Consider the following 23,827-nt stretch of genomic DNA (forward strand, 5'->3'; position numbering starts at 1 on the left):
AGTCTGTTTTGATTATTAATGGGATTAATTATCTGCCTGCTCAGTGCAGTTATTTTCATTTGGAATAAAGTTGATAATGAAAGACTGAGTCAAAATTTTAAAACAGCATATTTAATAGCACCAATGAATTCTTCGATACAATCAAGAAGAAAATATTGCAATGGTAATTTTGTTCCCTTACTCAGTGAAAACTTATTCTGTGAGTATATTTTACTGACATTTTCAAGCTAAGAGACCAATTCAAGTTTTATTATTTCTTCCAAGTTATTTTCAGACCATAAGTGGCTGAACTGTTTGAAGTAAGCACTATCCCAAGACTCCAAATTGCTTTGATATGTAGAACAGTCTTTGAAAATTCCAGTAGCTAAATGTCTTTGCAGAAAGAATGTTTGGCAGCTGGGTGGAGTCCATAATGTTTATGATGCAGTGATTTTATGACTGCAAAACAAAATAAAGGAGAGGTGCCAGTCTGCCTAAAGAGGAAGGATGCTGCCTTAGGACAGACTGACACCTCCTCACAAATAGTCACAGGAAGTCTCCCTAAAAGTCTGGCAATCCCATGGCAGCCAACTTAATAATCTACTACTTTGTGAGAGATATGTATCACATTAATAACAAACCCAGAATGAATTTTTCAGGCTTTACATAACTATAGTGAAATACTGGAGATAATTTACTTGTAAAAGATCAGGCTCATTAGCTCACATTTTGTGAAGTTGTCAGCCATGACCGAATTTCCCCCTTGCTTTCAGGAGGCAATCAGGCACTTCACGTGGAAGGGTATTTTTTACTATGCCTCTGTGGAAGATAGTGGTGCATGAGATATGGTCATCATTGGTTTAACTATTTTTCATATCTCAAGTTATAGTAAGATTCAATTTAATAAAATCATATGCAAATACAAGAAAGATGCCATTTACAATAGTTGGGTTCCCCTCCATTAGCTTCCATGTTTCTGAAGTACTACTATAGGTTGGCTCATAGTTCATATTCACAGTAACCCAGTAGTGAGTATGACCTCAAATATGCTGATTCTGTCCGCATTCCAGAAACACCTTAGTTCTAAATCTAGATCTAGAAGCTCCTTTATTAATAGTAGCATATGTTTGTCTTAAATCCAAAAATCCCAAATATCTTGCATTCTTACATACCAAACAGAAATATATCTAAAAGTCCCTGTGGCTGGAGGTAAGTTTGGTGGACTTGATATCCTCTTTTATAGTTAACAACATTTTAAAACTCTCCTTCTTAAAGTATGGTTTTACAAAGCAAAAATACATTTTCAGAATTAAATAATAATCTGGAAACTGCCAAGTTTAGTTCAGTACAGTTGGCATTACCAACAATACTTTGGCTGGTTCCTTTGTTAGGCAGTTTATTCCAGGAAAATACAATCCTGTAGTAATAAGTTCTGTGTTTTAAATGTGAAGAAAATTTCATTTGTAATCAAACATTTCAGTTCATATGTCAATTCAGTTCTGTTTGTATTGGTAGTATATAAATTTCAGGTTTATAATGTTTGTTGTGTTTCACAGGATAGCATTTAGAAAACACATTTCTAACAGAATTCATTACTTCATGTTATTCAAGATTTTTACGTCAGTTTACTTTTAAAACTTTTGCTGAGTTTTAATTGACTCTATCATTTAGATTTGGATGTCATCTAGTTCCAGATTTTAAGGCATGTGAATGCTTTCTTTTATAATCTTACTACAAAGGAAAAGACAATAATTACAAATCACCTGTCAACTGGCTACACCTCTGTGTAATGCTGAGCCTTGAATAGGTCAGAGTTGAATCCATCAGCGAGCCAAGAACAGAAGCAACACTGTAAAGCTGTTAATCCTGGCGACGTTTTCATGAAGGGAAAAATAGTTTGCAATATAGCCACATATGAAAATAACTTGTTGCAGGAACGTAATAGTGTTAAAAATATAAGAATTTTAGGAAATCGGATACGATTGGCATGTGCCTGTTTGGAAACTATGTGGAGGCAGAGATTAGAAAGCAACTAAACAGATCTGAACGGGGTGGGGGGGGGAACTAAAGTGTTAAAGGTCTGAGACATAGATCAAGAGGTAGAGCATTTGCCTGCCATGTGTCTGGGTTCAATACTGAATATCACAAAGAAAAAAATAATAATTTGAAAGATTCTTTGAAGGTGTTATATTATATATACCAGAATTTGCTGAGATATAGTAGACTTTTTTAAACAACAGTGTAACAAAAGAAAGAGATAAAATTTTGAAAATAAGAAAGGAGAATGGGTAAAAGGAAGAGATAGAAGGAAGGAGAGAACAGAAGGAAGGAAATAATAGAAATAGAGAAGAGAAAAGGGAAATGGAAATGGGAAGGGGAAATGGGAAGGTAGGAAAGAAGGAAGGGAAAAAGAAGGATATAGTAAAAAATTTCAAAGAACTTAAATTTTGTTAAGTATTTTTTTCCTCCCCTGGTAATTTCTCTTCATGCAATTTTAAAGAGTAACCTGTTTATAAAACTGTATGTTACAGCATATAATTCACCATCTCAACCATTTTCAGGAGTACAATTCAGTTTGTCAACCAGGTGCCAATTATTACATTGCAACTTTCCATGACAATTTCCCTTTGCCCCATATGACTGAGACTACACTCCCCAGACTCGCCTCATCTCTCCCACATCAGCATTAGATGTGGCAACATCTCGTGTTTCTGGGAGTCTAACATGTCTGGTTATACATAAAAATGTATCTATGTAACCTTTGCTTTTAAAAAGCTTTTATTGTTTTTGTAAAGATGATATACAGAGGAGTTACAATTATATAAGTCAGGTAATGAATCCATTTCTTTTTGGACAATGTCACCTTTTCCTTGCGCTCTCCCAGTGTTTCCCTCCTGTCCAGACCCACAAGTGATGGAGTTCATTTTCAACATAGTGTCTAGTGAATTCCACTGCTGCACAACCTTTGCTTCTTGACTACAGCCTATGTCACTTGACATAATGTCCTGAAATTTCTTCTGTGTTACAGTATAGCAATGGGTTTTCATTTTATATGATTGCATATTATTCTGTGGTTTGTATGCACCATATTCCCTGTGTCCATTTCTCTACGAATGGGCAAGTAGCTTGTTACTTTGCTACTGTTGTACTTTGAATAACTCTCTTTATATGCCTTTAGGGTTCAGTGGAAAATAATCAATTGTTCCACTTACACCCTGCACACATGGTTATTTTGCTCTTTTATTTTTTTCTTAGCTCTTAGCCAAGGTTTGGAGGAAAATATGCATATGGGTTCACCTAACATTCATTATATAGAGTTCTCTTATTCAATGAGAATGCATATATGACTATAAAATAGTCTTTTTCAAGCTGAAATCACAAAGTGAAATGATAAATAATGGGAAGCTGTCTGTCATTGCAGGATGAATCTGCACCAGGTGACAAACAGTGTAAGTCAGAGACAGCACAGGCTACTTACTCAACATCAACTGTTCCAGGCTCACAGGAGGTGTTGTACATCAACGGAAATGGGACCTACAGTTACCATAGTTACAGAGGGCTAGGAGGAGGACTGCTGAACCTGAATGATGCTTCCAGTAGTGGTGAGTCTTTATTATAGATTGTGTTTTCCCTGTCCATTTGGGGGTGATAAATATTTTTCAACAAGAAAGTGGACATGTTGCTAGAAGTAATTGTCAATGCCACTGTGCTAAAAACATGGACATTTAAACCCTAGCATATGTCTCCTTTCAAGGACAGCTCCCTCTTTCTGTATGAGTAGCAACACTATTTATGCAACTGAAGGATTACTATCTTATTCTTCAAAATAAAAAAAACAAAAGCTTAACTAGAGAAAAAGCAAGTGGTGTATTTTCTTAAACAGTGATACATTCTGTCCCCAGTGCTGTAATGTACTATTTGTAAAAAATAGTGCAACATTTTCTTGGTATTCATAAAGGTCCTGAAGAAACAGAACCTTTTGTCCCAGAGAGACATACTCAGTTATAATCGGGAGAATATGAAATGAAAGGGCTGTCCATTCAGCAGTTCACCAGTGATAGTAAAAAGTCCACTAGCAATTAGTGGTGTCCTTTCCAGGGGTAAAAAGTTTATTTGTTGGTGGTGGTGTAGTTGTTTGTTGTTAGTGGTCATGAGGCTTGAATTCAGGGCCTGGGCACTGCCCCTGAGCTCTTTGGCTCAAGGCTAGTGCTGTATTACGATGAGCCACGGGGGCGCTTTGGTTTTTCGGGTGGTTAACTGGAGATAAACAGTCTCATGGACTTTAGAGCCCAGGCTGGCTTTGAACCGCAATCCTCAGATCTCAGCCTCTTGAGTAGCTAGGATTATAGGCCTGTGCCATCGGCCCCTGGCTCCAGAGGTGAAAAGTTTTTAATGAATTTTTTGAATTGGTATGACAGGATATTTCCACATAAGTCAATGTTTTAAATTGTTAATATAAAGTCAACCGTGTCTTGGACAAATTTATGGAGGTGAAATTTAAAAAATATATATTTTTAAAGTTTTTCTTTGAATAGTTGTACAAAGGAGTTTCAATTCAAATTGTCACCTAATAAGCACCATGTATCTTACTCAGTGTCTCTCCTTCCATCAATCACTTCCTTTGTCTATCCCAGCCCTGCCCATTCCCTCATGTTTAGTAGTTACATTTTCACATATATACACTGAATATTATGCATGGTGAATTTCTTATATCTGGATTATAAATCACACATGCACACACCATTTACACAATGACCAAAAAATCAATATAGAAAAAATAGAAAAATCAATAAGTGTAAAATGACTGGTTATTTGTACTATAAATGATGAAAACGACAATACATAAAATTCTTTTAGAAATAAGGAAAAATGGAAAAGAAATCTTAATATGAAATGGACAAGAAGGGGCTAGGGCATAGCCCACAACTGTACAACTAAATGAATAGTAGAGGATGTGATTAAACTGCAGAAGACCCAATTCCTATATAAGTCAATGTAAGTGTCCTTTATCTGGAAAAAAAATCAATATATATTTAACACTAGACCTACTAATCTTAGTAGTGTTCAATCTGCAAAGGACGTTGATAAATGTACAAAGCAGACATACATTCAAGATTAGTCATTACAATATTGTTTGTAAATGCAAAGCAAAGGGTTATATAGAGTATATTCCAACAAGAATGTCACATTTATCTATGAAAAGTAATGGAAAATATATATTATATGTACAGTCTCTGGGAGGTGTAAAGCACATACTGAATGCTAACATTAGTGAAATAAAGAATTCTAGAAATGGATAAAGTATAATTTTTAAAAAGCTTACACAAAGATAAGAATGAGGGGGGCATAAAATTCACAATTCTTTGAATATAGTTGGGTTTCGTATAGAATTCTGATCATTTTGCTGTGGAACACTGGCATGTTTATACAATTATAAAACTGTTAGATCGCCTTAAAATAGGAAGAAATGTGACAGAGGTGAAATGTATTTAATTAGTTACTGACATAGTTCCGTAGACTGAATCTTTCCAACATAATTTCAAGCATCATAACCTGATACCACCAAGTATTTAAGCCAGTGCTAAAACCATGAAATGATTTTCAGTAATCACATCATTATTTTTAGACTATTTCTTCTGTATTTTGGGTTAAAACAAATTTGCAATTCAGTTGGAGTCAGTGAAAGTTTGACTTTTTAACAGAGGACTGATATAATACCATTAATAATTATAAAATTTACAGGTGAGTCAAAAACCTATCATTTTGTATTAGAAACAGAGGTGGAGCTGACTGTGTATTTCTTTGGTTTAAGAACTATATTTTGTGTCTCCACTGAAAATGCCTACAAAGACTAATTTGAAAATTGAAGTGGGATGTGTCTTATCTTTATTACAGTTGCGGAGAGATGACAGTGTGAGAGCAGCCATGCTCTAGAAAACTCACTGTTCTTTACAAACTAGAAGTAAGCCAGGAGTGTGCTCAGGAGTGAGTCTTCTGGAACATTAGATTCTTTGCTATACTCTAAAAATTAAGGTTCCTCACAAATTGATTCCTGATGTTCATCTGTGTCAGTTGCTATTTCTTTTTATTTCTTTCTTTTTAATATTTTTTCTTGTATTTAATAAAAGGGTTACATGATATTTGCCAGATAGAAGGTGCATTAATTCACATACATTGATACCCTTCCACATGTCTTGGTCCACATTACCCTCCCCTCCACCCCTCCCTTGGTTTTCCCCCCTTCCCTGTCCAATTACAAGTAACCAAATACAAATGTATCCAATATATCAGATAACAAAGTGAGATATTGTGACAATATGGGATAACAAAGGAACAGCAAAAGAGATGAGAGATAACATAGCACCTTAAGGACAGCAATCATTCATTATATGGCTTTTGTTTTCAAAAGAATTGTGCTTCACATTGAAAGGGGAAATAGCAAGACTTTTATTAGGTAAAGAAATTAAAATTTCATCTATGTAGTTGGCTTTCAAGATACCCAGGATCCTTTTCCAGGCAGTAAAAGATATGTCCAGAATGTTAACATTTATGTCACAAATCTTTATATATAAATGGAAGTGTAAGTAATTTTAATATGTTGTTTCTGAAGTAGACACCAACTATGAAAACATGAAATTTCAGGGGAAAATGTGTGTTTAATAAACATTCTCCAAAGAGAACAGAAAATGCATCGTGAGTGTGTGTGTGTGTGTGTGTGTGTGTGTGTGTGTGTGTGTGTGTGTGTTTTCACCTGTCACTGGGTGTTGAATGGAACTCAAGACCTCATGCTTGTGGTTGGCTTTACATTCTTGGCTGGCACTTCCTCACTTGAGCTATGCCTTTTAAGTGGTAAATTGGAGATAAGAGCTTCATGGGCTTCTATTCTCTCTTTTTTTTTTTCCTTTTTCTTTGGTCGGATGAACCTGAATCCTAAAATCTCAGCCTTCTGAGTAGCTAGGATTGCAGGAGTAAATCACCAGAATGCTGTTTCCAAATTAAACTTTCTAAAAGGGTAAATTTTCTCACATTGCTTCACTATCTTTTAGTTGGGTTCTCAATGTTTGTAAGGTAATAACATTTTTTCTGCTCTTTCTGCCTTAAGATGTCTGACTTAGAAATTTCTATGGCCTGTTTTCTGCTTTAATCAATTGTTTCTTGTTCATCCTTTTTAAAGAAGTCAGATCTCCAACCTAGACAGGCATAATTACACACATTTATTGCATCCTGATTCACTCAGTGAAGAATCTAATACAGAACACACATCTACACACAATTACACTATTTTGATATCTATTTTTGAACTGTGTAGTTTGGTACTAAATAGTCAAATTGGAAGCATGGCATCAGTACCAGTTATGCAATATTTTAAATTTGCAGTTTGAATATAGAGTAATATTATGTTGAGATACATTTGTTTGGAAGTTTTCTTCCCCCAAACTCTTCAATATCATAGAAATATAGAACCTGAAAGAAAGTTGAGGATTCCTTTGGCAGCAAAAGAAAAATAAAGATACCTAAAATGTAAGGTGACTTGCTCAAGGTAAGAATTGTGGGTTGAGAGACATTTAATTAATTCATCCATAGGCTTTTATTTAATTTGAAGTCTCTTAAGATTAGGATAAACACCAACTTCAAAATGTCCTGCTGGGCACAGTGGCTGACACCTGTAATTATAGCTACTCAGAAGGCTGAGATCTGAGAATCAACATTCAAAGCCTGCCAGGGCACAAAAGAACCTGAGACTCTTATCTCCTATTAACCTCTAGAAAACGGGGAAGTAGGGCTTGGCTCAAGGGTAGGGTGGTAGCCTTCAGCTGAAGAGCTCAGAAACAGTGCCCAGGCTGAGTTCAAACCCCATGACCCACCAAAAAAAAAAAGAAAATAGGAAAAGAAAAAGTCCTGACTATATGTGTGTTGCTGAGAAGAAACAGTAGTAGATTCACCAGTATTGTGTAGTATTGTGCAGTGAAAATAAAAGATAATGTAACTGTCCTTGGGCAACAGCTTTGGACCGAAGGTAATCAAACAGAAATAATGATAAGAAACCACAACAATAAAGGAGAAAAAGAATATTTTCACCAATAACAGCTTTAGACTTCAAAGAAAATTGCTCAGACATAGTTGTAAAAGGATTCAAGCAGAATTATCATTGGTAAAGGAAATAATTAATTCCATGTTATAAATACTTTTTCATTCTCTAAGAACCCAGATTACTTGAAACACTGGTATTGTCTTCTGTTGATTTTGTTGTGTTTAGCTGTGTGGGTTTAAAACAGAAGAATTCATAGAAGTTGATTACATACAAAGTAGTCATTATTTTAGGGTCTTCATAAGTTGTGGGAACTCCAGATGTTCTGACTTTTTAAAGAAAAATGGCATTATTTTGTCTATTATTTCTTCCTCTTTAAGACATTAAAATAGTCATTCACTGTAACAGATTTGGAATTATAGTGAAAGCAACTACATGCATATGTATGACTCGAGAGCTAAAAGGGATGTAGCAGATTAGCATTTTATTAGATGCCAACATTATATCTGATGGCTGACAACTCGCGGCGATCTGAGTTTGAGAATTCTTCATTTTAAGACTTGTGCATCTGCAAAACACGAAAGGCAATGTCAACTTCCAAGAGACAAAGTTGAATTAACCACGATTGTGATTTAATGGGTAAAGCAGACAAAGATAAGCAGAATCCAACCCATTAATTAGAAAAAAATGGGAGTATGTTGACAGTTGGAAGCATAAAACCAAAGGCAAGGATTGAAGGACTCGTGATGCTTATAGAAACTTGTAAGCACAGGTAACGGTAAAAAAAATATGAGCAAATTATACTCTGAATGCAGAAGAAAGTAAAAGGGTACCTTAATAAGCATTTTTTATTTATCTTAATCACCATTTGGGGATTCCTTTTGTCAAATCATTGTAACTTTGACAGAAACAAATTTGAATATATTACTTTTAGGGACTTACAGATCAAAGAAAGAAAACATTCTGCTTTCTCTTCTTTAAATAACAAGAACTTTCAGGACTTATCACCTTATCTGAGAAACCTAACTCTGGTTCTTCTGTTCTGTGGAAATTTAATTCACAGCCTTCATTGAACTGTGACATGCGTCTTCAAATAAGTACCTATAAAGAAAGATGCACTCATAGAAAGCACAAACCTTAGTGTGTCTACTCTTGCAATCAGACACCTAGTTAAATGCTCAGTTATATTGGCTTAATAAATAAGTAAAAATAAAAAATAAAGAAATAATAATTCAGTTATTGTTGAGTGCCAAGGTCAAGAGAGTTAAAAAAAAACTCAAAGGAAGATTGTAGTTCAGTGTGGATGGTGTGTTGTATACTTAGTATATCCAAGTCTCTAGGTTTAGTCTCTGAGAACATCTCCTACTTATTTTCCAGTGTTTGGAGTAGAGTAGTCAGAATGTTACAAACTCCTGAATAATTTTGAATAGAATGGTAGTAGGAAAAGCTGGCCCATGTTGGAGACTTTGTGGCAAAGAAAGTAATAGTTCCAGGGTGCCCCTCAAATCCTTCATTAGCCAACTACCATTTGTTTAGAGCTGGCAACTGTAAGCACCCAACAATCCAAATTTTCAAATTGGAGTATTATCAAAGTGACAGCAGTTACAATTCGTATAAAGAATTTATTCAAATCATTCTACTGAAACAAGAAGCAAGCAAGCAGCCAGTCCTCCTGTTATTATCCCATCCGTTTGCATAGGACTTTGGAATGCTTTTTATTTTTTCTATCAGGAAGTTCACATTGAGTTGTCTAAAGAGGGCAATTGTAGTTCACTGCAGCATTTTCATTGGATCCCATAAGTCTAAATTATGTGCATAATGCATCATTCAACCAGGGATGTTTCCTCTCCACAAACTCCATGGGGCAGACTTTTCAATTTGTTTTTTCAACTCTCATATAAACTGGGTTGATATACAGACCAAAAAAATCTAATGAGACCAAATTGTTATAATCACCAATAATAACTAGCATTTGTGTGTCAATTTCTTGTTTGCCAGAATCTTTACATCCATTGTCATCCTTGCTCTTTCCTAACATTCAAGATGGTTGGCCTTAAAGGTTCTTTTACATATTAATCTAGGTAATATGTATCTATGACATACTTGACATACAAGTGCTCAGCCTAATTTTAATTATGGTTTAAAATCTAAGTGCCAGTGATTGTATATAGAGATTCCCTCTTTGAATACTTGTTTGTTAAACACGCCATTTGTAATATAATGTAAAAAATCAATGTTAATAAATTCTTTAATAAAAGAAGTAATTAGAAAAAAAAGGTTCTTTTGATCAAAGCCTGTCACTATGAGTCTCAGAAAGCCTGGCCGGCACATTCACTCTCCTACCAGAATTGGTTCACAGGGGTATGAATGGCTTTGTAAATAGACAGTTCCAGGCATCAATACTCTGAAACATTCTTCATTGGAGGATCTCAAAGGATCTCTTCTGTTCATTCACTGTCTTCTCTCTTCAGTTCCTATTCTGGACAGGTTCTGTCTATTATAACTGGTTTCTCCCTATCATTTTGCATAAATGAGTCTGGTTACCAAGTGCATCAATGACTCTGCTTACTGCCAAACTAAACTGCCAACCACCTCCCCCCTTTTATTTTGCTGAATCTCCTGGATATATCTGGACTCTCAGTGCTCTTAGCATATAAGATGATTAACAGACCCCCCCCAACACATGCATGCGATCACACACACACACACACACACACACACACACACACACACACCATGCACATACACACACTCACATCTTGTGCCTCTCACACCGTGCTTCTCCTCCTTGGTTTCCAGATATTTTGAATGCTTAATTTCTTCACTGCTGAGATTTCCCTGTCATATCACCACTTCTCCTTTCATCTTCCTCTTCAGTATATTGTAAGAGCTCATTAGATCTTATAGTTTTAAATGCAGGATACTCCCAGATTTGTGTATGTACCCATCCCCTCCCCTGCTGACTTTCAGATTTCTCTTCCAGACAGCTTGATCTTGACATCCTAGGTAAACCTCAGCTTTAACTAAGCAGAAGTGAATTTTTCATCTCTACTTACCCTAAAGCCTACCTCTGGGCTTGTCACACTCAGAAATAATTTCCCTGCACATGACTAGTATCAGGTGTCATGTTCTCTATGACATTCTTTCTGCCTATTTCACTTGCTTTCTGATTATGTTTCCTTCCTGTATGTTTCCATGACACCCAAGCGGTCTTTCCTGTGACTTAGTCTGTCTGTCATGTGTCCTTTTCCATGTTAAAATGAAGTCTGAAGATAAGCAGGGAGAATTTATTATGTCACGCAGTGTCAGCAGGTCACATTCATGTATTAGTGTTTAGTACTAGATACATGAATGACTAAATGAAAGAAGTTGTTCTAATAAAACAGTATGCTTCTTTAGAGATTTTTCACTAAATCCATTTAAGCATAAGAATAATCCTTGAAATTGAGGAAATCATCTTGAAGTTTGCTCTTTCTCTTAAAATACCCAAAGAGCGCAATTTGTAAAAGTCAAAATAGTGCATTCGAAGTATTTCAGAGAAATATTTAAGAAAGAAGTCGCTTCCATAGTCATCTAAGGATCTGAACATCTTCACTCGTTTCCCTTGCCTTAGCAACTAAATAAATTGGTCTTCTTTGATAGCTAGACACAAAAAAATCTTGCAGGTTTTGGGGCTCGTGACCATTGACACCGTGCTCCACCAGACAGCTGTATGCTTCTGTTGTATGAAATTACCATTACCAAAACGTCATGATCCATAGATAATGACTTTGCCAAATGGAGACTAAGTATGGCTAAGAGAATGAAATGATCTCCTGTAGTACATAGGTGGCCCTTTTCAGAATGGGAATGTATTCCTGATGATAACATACTACAAGAAAGGTGACTGTGATCTAATTGCAGCAATTTAATTGGGATTATGTGGTTACTGTATCTCAATAGAGGTCCAATTATGCCTGAGTGAGTCAGCAAAGTATATACTTCAGCACATCTTGAAACATGTTTTACAAAAAAATCACAATGTATTATATTTAGATGTTTTCCCACAACTTGTCTAGCTCCTTATTTTTAGCCAACTCACTTCTCCCTTGTGTGTTTTGATGACCTAATCAGGAGAGTTTTCTATGGTAAAGTCTATCTTTATTCTAATTGTTTTCTCTTTCAAATGAGGTTTATTTAGATTTGTACTCCAACATGGGCTCCACTAGCCAGTGATTCTTGAAGCTGAAATGCATTAAAATTGCATTCAAATTTAAACTCAGACCCTCCATTATTATGGAATCTCAAGTGCTCAGTACTCAAATACTACCGTATTAAACAGCACAAAGTAAAATTCCCATCTTGCAGAAATTTCCAGCAGGCAGTTGAGATTCTCACCAATATGCTGGCCTCTGGGTGGTTTGTTATTGCAGGAAGTCTTTCCTACATTTACATCACTAATTTTCTTGTATTTAATTATTGACCACTTGTCAATGAAATAAATGGGTTGCTTAGAAAGTCCTGTGTTATATTTCAAATAATATGATTATTATTTAATATCCTTAAAATATAATAATATTACTTTACAACCACTTGTTATTTAAAAGTAACTTTCAAGGGCCTGGAGTTTGGCCTAGTGGTAGAATGCTTGCCTAGCATGTATGAAAACCCGGGTTCAATTCCTTGGTACCACATACATAGAAAAAAGCTGGAAGTGGTACTGTGACTCAAGTGGTAGAGCACTAGCCTTGACAAAAGTCCAAAGACAATGCTCAGGCCCTGAATTCAAGCCTCATGATTGGAAAATAAATAAATAAATTAATTAATTAATTAAAACAACTTTCAAGTATTTGGAGATCATGAGTAAAGCTAATTCATATGCAAGTTATAACATAGAAGTTGGAAACTCTAAGATAGACGGGCATTAGTTTAAAACTAGAAACAAATTTTAAAAGAATTTAATTGTAACATAAGCTAAAATTGTGTATAGGAAAAGGAGATCCATATGTATATGTACATATATACTAATGTATATGTATGTATGCATAGACATGTATACCTGTGTATGTGTATATATGCATGTATGTATATATATGTGTATAAATACACACTGATATGTGTATACACACACATATACAACATAATTGTACTCTTCTTTCAGAAAGAATGATACTGTACAGTTTGTAAAGAAATGGAAAGACTTGGAAAAAATATACTAATCGAAGGAAGCCAGATCCAAAGAAACATAAGTTGCATGGTTTCTCTCATTTGTTGGAACTAGAATATTCTTATAAATCTAGAAGTAAACATACTGGATGGTAAAAGGCAAAAAAATACACTTGGACATATTAAATTATACAGATCTTTAAGACATTCACAGAGTGAGAACGAAGGAGGATATTTTTTGGAAGGGATCACAAAGCCTCAATAGCCATGTACATCTGATCATATAAAATGATATTGATTGAAATGAACTCCAAGAAATGGAAACAAGAGGTTTTTATTTTTGTTTGTTTTTGTTGCTATTTTTGTTTTCTGTGCCTTTTGTCTTACTGTTAATTTGTTTAGGTGATGGTAAGAAGGAGCCTAGAAATGGTAGGACAAGTGGTGAGGAAATGCAGCAGTGCTATTAGACACTATATGGAGAAAGAAGTGTACACCTTGGGAGAATGGGAAGAAAAAAATGGGAAGAAAATGAAGGAAGGACACTGTTCAAAAAGACATGTACTCATTATCCGTCTTATCTGTATCCTCTCTGTACATCCTCTTTACAATAACAATAATAATAAATAGACAGATAAGTAGGTAACATTTAATTGTGATACAAGCTGAAATTACATGATGTTTGAGAAGAGCAGACCAGAGATTAGGTGTTTAAATTGTAATCACAATTTTGAACTGAGTTCCTTTTATATGTCCAGCTTTTCCACAGAGTACTGTAACTACCTGGAATATAATTGAGATCATAAATTACTTCCACACACACACACACACACACACACACACACACATGCGTGTGTGCGTGCGCATACTGAGATGTGAAAAGGCTCAGAAAAATGATGCTTATTTTTCAGTATAATAACTGAAAGTTGTGTTAATCATTTGCTGGAAAAGTTGCAAGGAAATTGTACTAATTACCTGCAAAATCAAATAAAGCATCTTTCAGATGCTCAGAGACCCTCTGAGACAGGCTCTGAAAGGATTGGTTAGTGTCTCTGTGCTTCCCCGGTCTCTCCAGCAAGTGTAATTGGCTTTGTAATTCAACATTGATCAGGTTCTTCTTGCAGCTGCATTGTAAAAACCTGGTCCTGCCCCAAACGTAAGGGACTTTTAGGTACTCTTTGACACCATGAGAATTATGTGTTGTGCCTACTCACTGAAGAAAGGCAATGAAAAAGAATTATTCTTGGCCCTCCCTTCTTGATCCTTCTGGTAAACTTGTGCAGGGGCTTCCAGATGACCAGACTCATTATGGTTAGCATGAGATATTTTCCTCCAGAATCTCCTTTAACTTCGGTACATTCTCTGGGGATCTCTTTTAATAAACCAGTTAAATTTCACTGTTGGCAGCTTCTTCTGAAACTATGAAAAGAGCTCTCTTGGGTAGTTCAGCATGCACTGCTTTTCTAGAAAGTCAGAAAATTACTTTCCATAGGGAAATTGAATTAGCCACCATCTATATTTCCCACTCCTGGATTTGTCTGGGTCTATAAAAATGATTATGTTTAACACTTAAATCACTCAATGGTTCATGAAGCACTGTAAATATTCGGGGGACAGACTCAGAGAGACACGTACAGACATCTATCTCCACATTCTGCTTCTTACAATTTTTATTCAATCTTTATTTTTACTTCCAAAATATATTGACAAACTGGAAAAGAGAAAATCTTCAGCATCAATACTCTGCATTTCATATGAGTCCTAGTTCTGGATAATTGTAAATTGAACATGGAGCTATTTGTAAACATGCTAGCTTTTGGTTCAAGTTTTAATGAGTCATTTTAAGAACCATCTACTATTTGCTATTGCTATCATTTATTGATTCACACAGTGAATGTTTGTTTTCCTCTTCTTCACCTTAAGTTATAGAACTGAAGAACAGAAAGATGCTCAAGGGTAGCAGACTCCACATACCTGTGTGTGCACACTCACTTCTAAAGCAACAGTGTTAAAGTGAACTTGGCTACAGGCCACTCAATATCTGAAGAAAAATAAACTCGGGTCAATGAAGTATCCTTATTGTTTTTGAACACCGAATTGACTCCCCCGCACCCAGCACTGGTTCCCTTGATTTTCACACAAAGACTCTCTTCTCTTTTCATGTCCTTTTTTGCAGAATCTAGGCTTCCACAAAAAGAAAATAATATGTGATGAAGGTTTTATTGAGACTATTTTGTTTGATGAGATGATCTCCTGAGCAGTCTGAAAAACCATGTAGATTTTTCCTCTGTGAAGTGTTGTGTGTGGTGTGTTTGTGTGGTGGAGTTTATTTGTGTGTGTGTATATGTGTGCATATGTATATATAGATTTTTTTCTTACCCATTAATCTGTTGCTGAATACTCTTATTTCAAAATAAGGAGTATTTCAGTAAACATGATGTGAGTACCTGTCTTTGTTGTGTGCTAACTTTGAATCCTTCGGGTATATCCCAGGTGCCATATAGCAGAATCATATGACAGTCCTAATTTTAGAATTTTTTTAGGAACCACCATACTAGATTCCATAGTTATTGCCTCTCACTTTTCTTCTAACCACATTCTCCCTCTATTTGTCACTTTTTATTTGTTTTGTTTTGTTTTGGTTGGTTTCCTTATAATGGTTATTCTAACTAGGATAAAATGGAATTGAATTGCAGTTTTTAAATTTTTTGGCTAAAGATGTTAAACATTCTTCACTTACCTTTTGGCCATGTGTGCTTTTCTTGAGAAAAATCAGTTTGCTGCCTAAGTTCATGTAATTGATTTAATTGTTCTTTTACAACATAATAAATACTACACTGATCATTATATTTCCTATATTTTAAGAATTACTTTACTTAGGTATAAAAATTAAAGAATTGACTGGGTGTGGTAGGTCATGCTTATCCTAGCTACTCAGGAGGCTGAGATCTGAACATTGTGGTTCAAAGCCAGCCCGGGCGCTAAAGTCCTAGAGACTCTTACCTCCAATTAACCACTAGAAATCTGGTAGTGGCGCTGTGGCTCAAGGGGTAGGGTGGTAGCCTTGAGCTGAAGAGCTCAAGGACAGAGCCCAGCCCCAGAGTCCAAGCCCCACAACTGGAAAAAAAAGAAAAAGAAAGTATATTTTTTTTTCCCTGTAGGACTCTATTTTTGCCTTCTCTACCAGTCTCAACTTGGCTGGAAACAAAGCATGCTAAGATTCTTTCATTCGTGATTTACTAAAAATGCTGTCTTAGCAGCCTTGTTTGAATGTGCTTGAAATTCCAGGCTTTCAGGAACTAGAGACCAGGGAGAATGAAAAGGTCTGCTACAATCAAAAAGTTAACTGAGATCTCATCATAGTAAAGAAGCTCAGTTTCATACAAGTAATTCCAACTAAAAGGGAGAAATGCATAAGAGGATCATTCCTATGTCAGACTTGGATAGAAAGTTGTAGACCCTATCCAAAAAGTAAAGCAAAAAGTGCCTGAGGCATGGATCAAGTGGTAGAACATATGACTATTAGACAGAAAGCTCTAATCATTTCCCTCCCCACCAATTCTTTAGAAAAAAAAATAGAAATTTTACCGGCAGGTCTTAGAGACTTGAGTTTTCAGCCATTAAAAGATTCAACTAAATGTGTCTCCTTATAATTATGGTGAGTTTTTACTTGTGGGGGGGAGATACTGATATTTACAATGCTCCCTAAAATTAAATGGCCTTCAAATCAGTCTGTACCTGTGAAGGTATTAGTTGAAAGGCATGAACCATCAGTGACTAATTGTAGCGTATGTTTAATCTTTACCTTTGCTAGAAAGAAAACTAGAAATTTGGGGACTAAAAAGTTCAACCATCTGCTTCTCGTTTGTTTTTTTTCTTGTATAACAGCACCTCAAACTCATACCTGGCCTAACAATGATATATGTATTGCTTTCAGTACATTTAAAACACTCCTAAAACATGTATCTCAGAAGCTGTTGCATACTTTATAGGAAATAGCCTGTTTGGGGTTACTTAATATCGATGCACCCATATATTTTTAAATCAAAAGGGAAAAATCTAATGGTATAAAGCACAATCATAGCAGGCTGCAGAAAAATTCGAATAAATGAGTAGGAAATGAGTGCAATTTGAACTGAACTAAAGAGAAAGCATAGCTCCCTATGACAAATGACAGCTAACATTTTCTCCCAACCAAAGTTTAACTTCTCTGAAGATGGAGTGAGCCTGTACTTATATTAACAGAACCACAGAAAATATATACTTGCAGAAGTAGTGAGAGAAGATTTGCATGTTTATGGTAATAAACTTAACAACTGTTTTTAACACAATTATTTGGAGTATTATTTAATAATAAGGGGACTGGTTCATTAACTAATTATTGTCTAGAAACCAGGTAGCCTTTTATGGACTCAAAAGTAATAAAGGAAAGGCTAATAAAGTGACAAACTGACATATTCAAAAGCCTAGCCAAATAAAATACTTCTCTCCTAAGCTAATAGCCAGAAAAGAAAAATGTGGGGCGGGGGCACAGGAATATGGCCTAGTGGTAGAATGCTTGCCTAGCATTCATGAAGACACAGGTTCAATTCCTAGGTGCCATATGCATAGAAAAATCCAGAGGTGGTGCTGTGGCTCAAATGGCAGAGCACTAGCCTTGAGAAAGCACAAGGACAGTGCCCAGGCCCTAAGTTCAAGCCCCAAGACTGGCAAAAAGAAAACATAGGTACACTGAGAAAGATATAATTTAATCTAATGGCAATATCTAGATACTAACTTAGTTCCACATATTCTTTCTGTTGTTAGCCATCCCCTAAAATAACAGTACCCAAAATTTCATTAACATACTTGGTAACTTTGTGTACAAAAATACTTATAGATACAAATATTTGTTTATATTTAAATGTCATCAAATACAACTATGTATAATACATATGGGATGATATTTACAAAAAATAGAAAATTAATAAGTTAGTCACTTTTAAAATACATTTTGTTTTTTAAGAAGAAATAATCATATAGTTTTAGGAACTATATTGTGACATTTCAACCCATGTATTACCAGGGTAACTACCATTTCTATTTCTTTATGCTGTTTCAAATTAGAAACACATGAAAGAGAAATGTTAAGAAATAAAAGGAAAGAATTGGGAAAGTTAATTAAATAGGAAATAATAGAAATGACCAGCAAAATCAAAAGAATACTTGGAATAAAGCTTTAAAGACATATGTGAAGATACATTGAGAGAGATAAATTATAAGACAGAATAAAATATAAATAATTTATAATAAAGCATTCATATCATGAATTATACTGAATATTGTCTTTAACTGAATAATTGGCCAGGATTGACCAAAAGGAATATTCCAGTTAAATCAGTATTCAGTAAATAAATTCAATATTTTTAAAAGCTGTCTATTAAGGTATGAGACCCTGATAGCTTTGCAAATGATTTTTTAATCAAAACCTGAAAGACTGGCTGATCGTAATTCAAACAAATAAAACATACTCTCCCGTGCTTATTTTAAGAAGCCACTGTAATCCAATCAAGATTGTGTTCATTCAATGATCAAACTCTTATTAGATCATGATTTTTTGCTAAACATACCCAAACATGTTAATAATTTGCTCGAACACAGGTAAAGCTTATTTGTTTCAATAATGTAATTTTGCAAATCGCAAAACAAATAGAAGCTAACTTCTGTTAGAAAAAAAAAATCAGAGCTTTGAAAGGCCACTACAGATGAAGGAGAGTTCTTTCAGATGTCAGAGTTCTTGTGTGCAGGTCTTGTCTCTGCTCTAATTAAATTCTAACTGGAGCTGTTTCTCTCTCATGGGACATCTGCCTTTTTCATGGTAAAGGGTGAGGTGGGGCTAGGTCTTGACTTGCCTCCGTTCTCAAGAAGAATCAAAAGGGAAAACACATTCCTTGTTTTAGTTCACAAAGCAAATTCCATTATCTAAAGATGTGCTAATATTTAGAGATATTCTTTTAAAATATATTCAAATTATAGACCATTATAGTTTGGAAGTATGACTTAATGTGTCTAGCAATATTAAATAATTTCAAATTTGGCAATCACTGAAATTTTAATAATTATAAGAAATGCTTAAATAATAGCTAATAACTAAATAATAGACACTTAAATATTTATCCCAATTTAATAATCTCAGGAGAATTAAGTTGTCAATTATCTTCTCAATGCAGTTGTCTAAATTAAAGATGTTTCAATAACTTTATTATGTTTAAATGAAACTTTAAAAATATCCAGAAAGTAGGTTTTCTTTATCCATATAAAAAATGAATGAATTTTATACAAGCATTGTTAAAGCATCTTTAACAATATATAAAGCAGAATCCTTATTGTGGTTTTATTTGCACGAACCATTTACTTATTACATTTCAAAAGCAAATTGTATTATAACATATCCACACTTTTCAATTGTGATCAGCCTGCAGAGATCATCAATCTGAAAATTTTAAAACAATCCTAAATCAAGACCTGCATAGCAACTTAAATATTTCTAAACACACCATGGAAGCCTTGATGTTCTGTTTTCTCCTAATAAGTTAACTTTGTACTAAAGAGCTGTCAGCATCACCTTTTAAGATCTTATTCAAATTCCAAATGTGTGCTATCTAGGATATGTGCTGGTGCAGAAAAACATATTTGTCATCTCCACCTTTTCATCATAAGAAGAAGCTTCTGCAATATATGCACAATAGATTTAAAACTAAAAAGTAAAATTTATGGGCTAGGCATCAGTGATCCTTACCACTACTCCTAGCCAATCAGGTGATGGAAATTAGAAGGATCACTGTCCATGGTTAACTGAGCCCTCCCCAGTCCCATGTCAATCAGTAGCTGCGTATAGTGGCATATACCTATCCTCTTAGCTAAATGGGAAGTATAAATAGGAAGACTGCATCCAAAACCAAACAAGGGTTACATATGAGGCCCTACTGGAAAAGTAAAGAAGGCAAAGAGGGCCAAGAGCGTCTCATATGTTAGATGCCTGCAGAGCAAGCACAAAACTCTGAATTCAACAACATAGTACACCACATTTTGTTTTTTTAATTGCCCAAGTGACACACCTTCCAAAGACCTTCCTTATTCTAGATAGTAACAAGTGATTGTCCAGGCTGTACAAGTCACCCGAAACAAATTTCCCTCAGCCACTCATGCCACATCACATTTCTGTCGTATTTCTAAACCACCAGTACGTGATTAAAAAAAAAAAAAAAAGCTTGTGAAAGAATGAATGAATTCATTCATCAATCATTTACAGAGTAGCCACCCCCAGGGCCCTAGAACAAAAGTTACCTGTGTGTAATATTTGTCATTATTTTTTCTGTAGGGCCCACCGATCTCAGCATGAAGAGGCAGTTGGCGACGAGCTCGGGATCTTCCAGCAGTTCCAGCTCCAGACCTCAGCTGAGTCCTACTGAAATCAATGCTGTGAGACAGCTGGTTGCAGGATATCGAGAATCGGCTGCATTTTTATTGCGTTCTGCAGATGAACTGGAAAATCTCATTTTACAACAAAACTGAGTCAAGTGATGACCGTATTCACTGAGCTCTAAATTTGCAGTTTCCACTAATGACATTTTGATTTCCCAGCAGAGATATTTCTGGTCTTGCTGCACAATCTTTTAAGAGAAATACTTCCATTATGCCACATTGTCCTTGGTCCATAAAGTGAAGTGTTCAGGTGCTTCAAAGGAACTCTGACCTCTGAAGTACTTGAGATTTTTAAACGTGTCCGGCCTATTGCTTTTTATTTTAATGTGTCAGCATAAATATCATGGGCAAAACAGGCTACATTTCTTAATGCAAGGATAAAACAGAAGAGAAGCTTGTGGTGTAAAACACAAGTTCAAGGTCCAAGTGGAATGAAATATTAGTGGAATCTGCTACTGACTCAATGGACTGAAAGCTGAAGTATCCGGCAAAAACAAACAAAAGCCAAATTTCATGTTGCTACAGGATATAACAACAATGAAAAAGGATCTTGTATTTTAAAAAAATAAGTAATTTTTATAAAAGAAAACTTGTTTTGCATTCAAAATTGTCATTTTTACTTTGGTAACTTTTTCATAGATCCTAAAAGAGAACTGTTTTGAGAAACTATTGTAAGTACCTTTTCCACATCCCTTTTGCCTTCTCCTCTTTCCAAATTCTTTCTACAAAAACAACAACAACAAAAAGTTAATAACAGCGATGCTGGAAAAATCTCTTTCCTACGTTCTTTAAGTCATCACATCAGGAACTACTTGCAAGAGAGGCCTGCATTTCTGCACTTAACGCTGATCTCCAAACACCCATGCCACGCTGCAACCTTACCCTAGCAGTTTTCATCACAGAACTTCTTAAAACAATAAAAAAAATGTGTGGAGAAAGGATCACACCTTGGTTTCCTTGGAGCTGCTCATTCCTGTTGCCCCAGCTCTCACTCAAATGCCTGCAGCGGCTATTGGATGTAGATGACTGAATGTTAAGAGGTTGCAAGTGACAATCTGAAATTTTGCACTCTTGTGTGTAGTTTTCTTTTCATTTCTCTTTCAGAAAATACTTTCCAAAAAAAAAACAGACCGCCATGCCTCCTGATATGATTTGTATAATTTACAGTCTTAGCTAAAAATAAAGAACTCCTCAGAGGATGCAGCTGCAACTTACAAAGAACAATTTCCCTCCTATTTAACATCCTTTGCCCTTCTTTCTTCTTTTCTTAGCCTTAGCTACCCAGGAGTGGTGTTTTCTTTGTGCACTAAAAGCAAGCCTATTTTTAAAGTATTTAGGAAGGAGTACCTTAGTTCATGCTTCTGGTACAATTTTCTTTTTCCGTTGTTTAGCTTTGATTGGGTTACAAACTCCTCGTGAATTCCTTGGTTTGCCTTATTTCGTGTAAAATTTTATGTCATTCGGTTTTTGACCATGAGTTGAAGGCATCAGTGATATTTCTTACCTACTTGTTACATATAGTTTTTCAAGTAATGGCTGTGATTGTGACCAAGTAATGTGCACTTTTTTCTTGTAACTGTGGACATGGCGATGCTTTCTACTTCTAGTGACTCTAGAATTACTGTTCCTTACAGTTCTGTAAACAACAGCAAAACCCCACAACTTTTGTGATACTGTTGGTGAATATAATGTGAAAATCTTATTGAAATATGAGTATTTTGGAAATACATAGACGCACAAACATCTTTTAAGATGTGAATTTAGAGTTTGTTTATTTAAAAGAAAATTCAAAAATCGAGGGCTGGTATAATTTTCTCTGTTTTTGTTTGGTTTAATAAACAGATTTCTGTGTTACAAAATGATTGTGAAATCTTACAAACTTTTGGAGTGATATAATTTTTTTAGCAGTTTGCCATTTAAAGCCGAATTACCATGTTACGTCTACATCCATTAAAAAATTGAGGCACCAAACCTTTACTCACAAGTCTTCTAAGGTATCCTAGGATCTCAACACTCAACTGAAAATGAATTTATTCTGAGAAGAAAAGGAGATTCACATACCTGAAACTATTTCACTTGACCAACTTAGCAACATATGACTTTTAAACTTATTTTAGTTTTGGATGAGTATCTGTTCATGATACCAAGGCATTCATTGTAATAATTCCATACGTGGGTAGTGTGCCTCCAACCAACTCATTCTGCTCATTTTGTTCTCAGATCTGCCTTATTCCTGCTCTCATCTTCAGTGTTTTGGAGAATTATTTTCTGCCCCACTGTCTTCTCTCTCTCCTCTTTCTGACTGTTTATTTAAGGATATGATGTTTTTCAATCTCCTTTACTCTTTAATACCAGTGCTTTCCCCCTTTTACCTTGTCATTGTTCTGTCCCAGATAGTCTTTTGTTTTTATTCAGGTACCACAGTTAGATTTGTGATTGCCATCGTCATTGTATGACAAGCTGATATGAGTGTGTGTGTGTGTGTGTGTGTGTGTACATATATATGTATATATAAATGTTATGGCAAAAGTGATATACAGAGGGGTTACAGAGGTCATGTAAGTCAGATGATGTACATTGCTTTTTGAACAGTGTTACCCACTCCTTCATTTTCTTGCCCTTTTCCCCTCATGATCTCACTCCCCCGAGCCCAAGCTATAAAATTCATTTCCAGTAGTTATGCTCATTAGACACTAGGTTGTATTTGATTTTTTTAAGCTTGGTGTATCGAGTAACATTAACTATATAGTTCTATCCATTTTTCTAAAAATTATATAATTACACCATTTTGTGTTTCAGTAATGTTCCATGGTAAAATTCTAGTTTAGTAATATTTCAATTTAGCTGTTCTGAACAGGATTACTATAAACATGGATATGCATGGGTCATTCTTGTATAATTTTTACACACATTCAGAAATACAACCTAGAATGGTATGGTGAGGTAATAAAGTAAACTTACATCTGTTCATTTGAGGAACCTCATACTTATTTACATATGGCTATTATTATTAACATATGTTTCCATCATTGTCATTCCAACTGGAATGAGATGAACTCTCAAATGACAACAAATTCTCTACTGACCAGGGTGAAATGGACTCTGAAATGATAACAGATTCTATATCTCTAATCCATTTCATAAGAATGGTCAGAGTAAACACCTTTGTTGAGATCTGAACTACAGAATACAGGTTTTCCCACTTATTATGAT

The 23,827-nt window shown here is 35.2% G+C and overlaps 1 protein-coding gene across 6 annotated transcripts in view; it reads left to right on the forward strand.

Moving 5' to 3' along the window:
* The window catches only part of Nol4 (nucleolar protein 4), a 241,456-nt gene extending 219,016 nt beyond the window's left edge, over positions 1–22,440 (forward strand). For 5 of the 6 annotated variants that reach the window (XM_090353268.1, XM_090353269.1, XM_090353271.1 and 2 more), the window contains 2 exons: positions 3,401–3,581; positions 20,511–22,440. In XM_090353268.1, the coding sequence (XP_090209394.1) occupies positions 3,401–3,581; positions 20,511–20,704 (375 nt within the window). In that variant the 3' untranslated portion in view covers positions 20,705–22,440. The remainder of the gene's footprint in view (positions 1–3,400; positions 3,582–20,510) is intronic. The other variant, XM_090353270.1, reaches the window with a different exon arrangement.
* Positions 22,441–23,827: the final 1,387 nt, after the last annotated feature.

The sequence above is a fragment of the Megascapheus bottae genome, chromosome 19 (genome assembly GCF_031878675.1).
Source record: "Megascapheus bottae isolate mThoBot1 chromosome 19, mThoBot2.hap1, whole genome shotgun sequence".
NCBI lineage: Eukaryota > Metazoa > Chordata > Mammalia > Rodentia > Geomyidae > Megascapheus > Megascapheus bottae.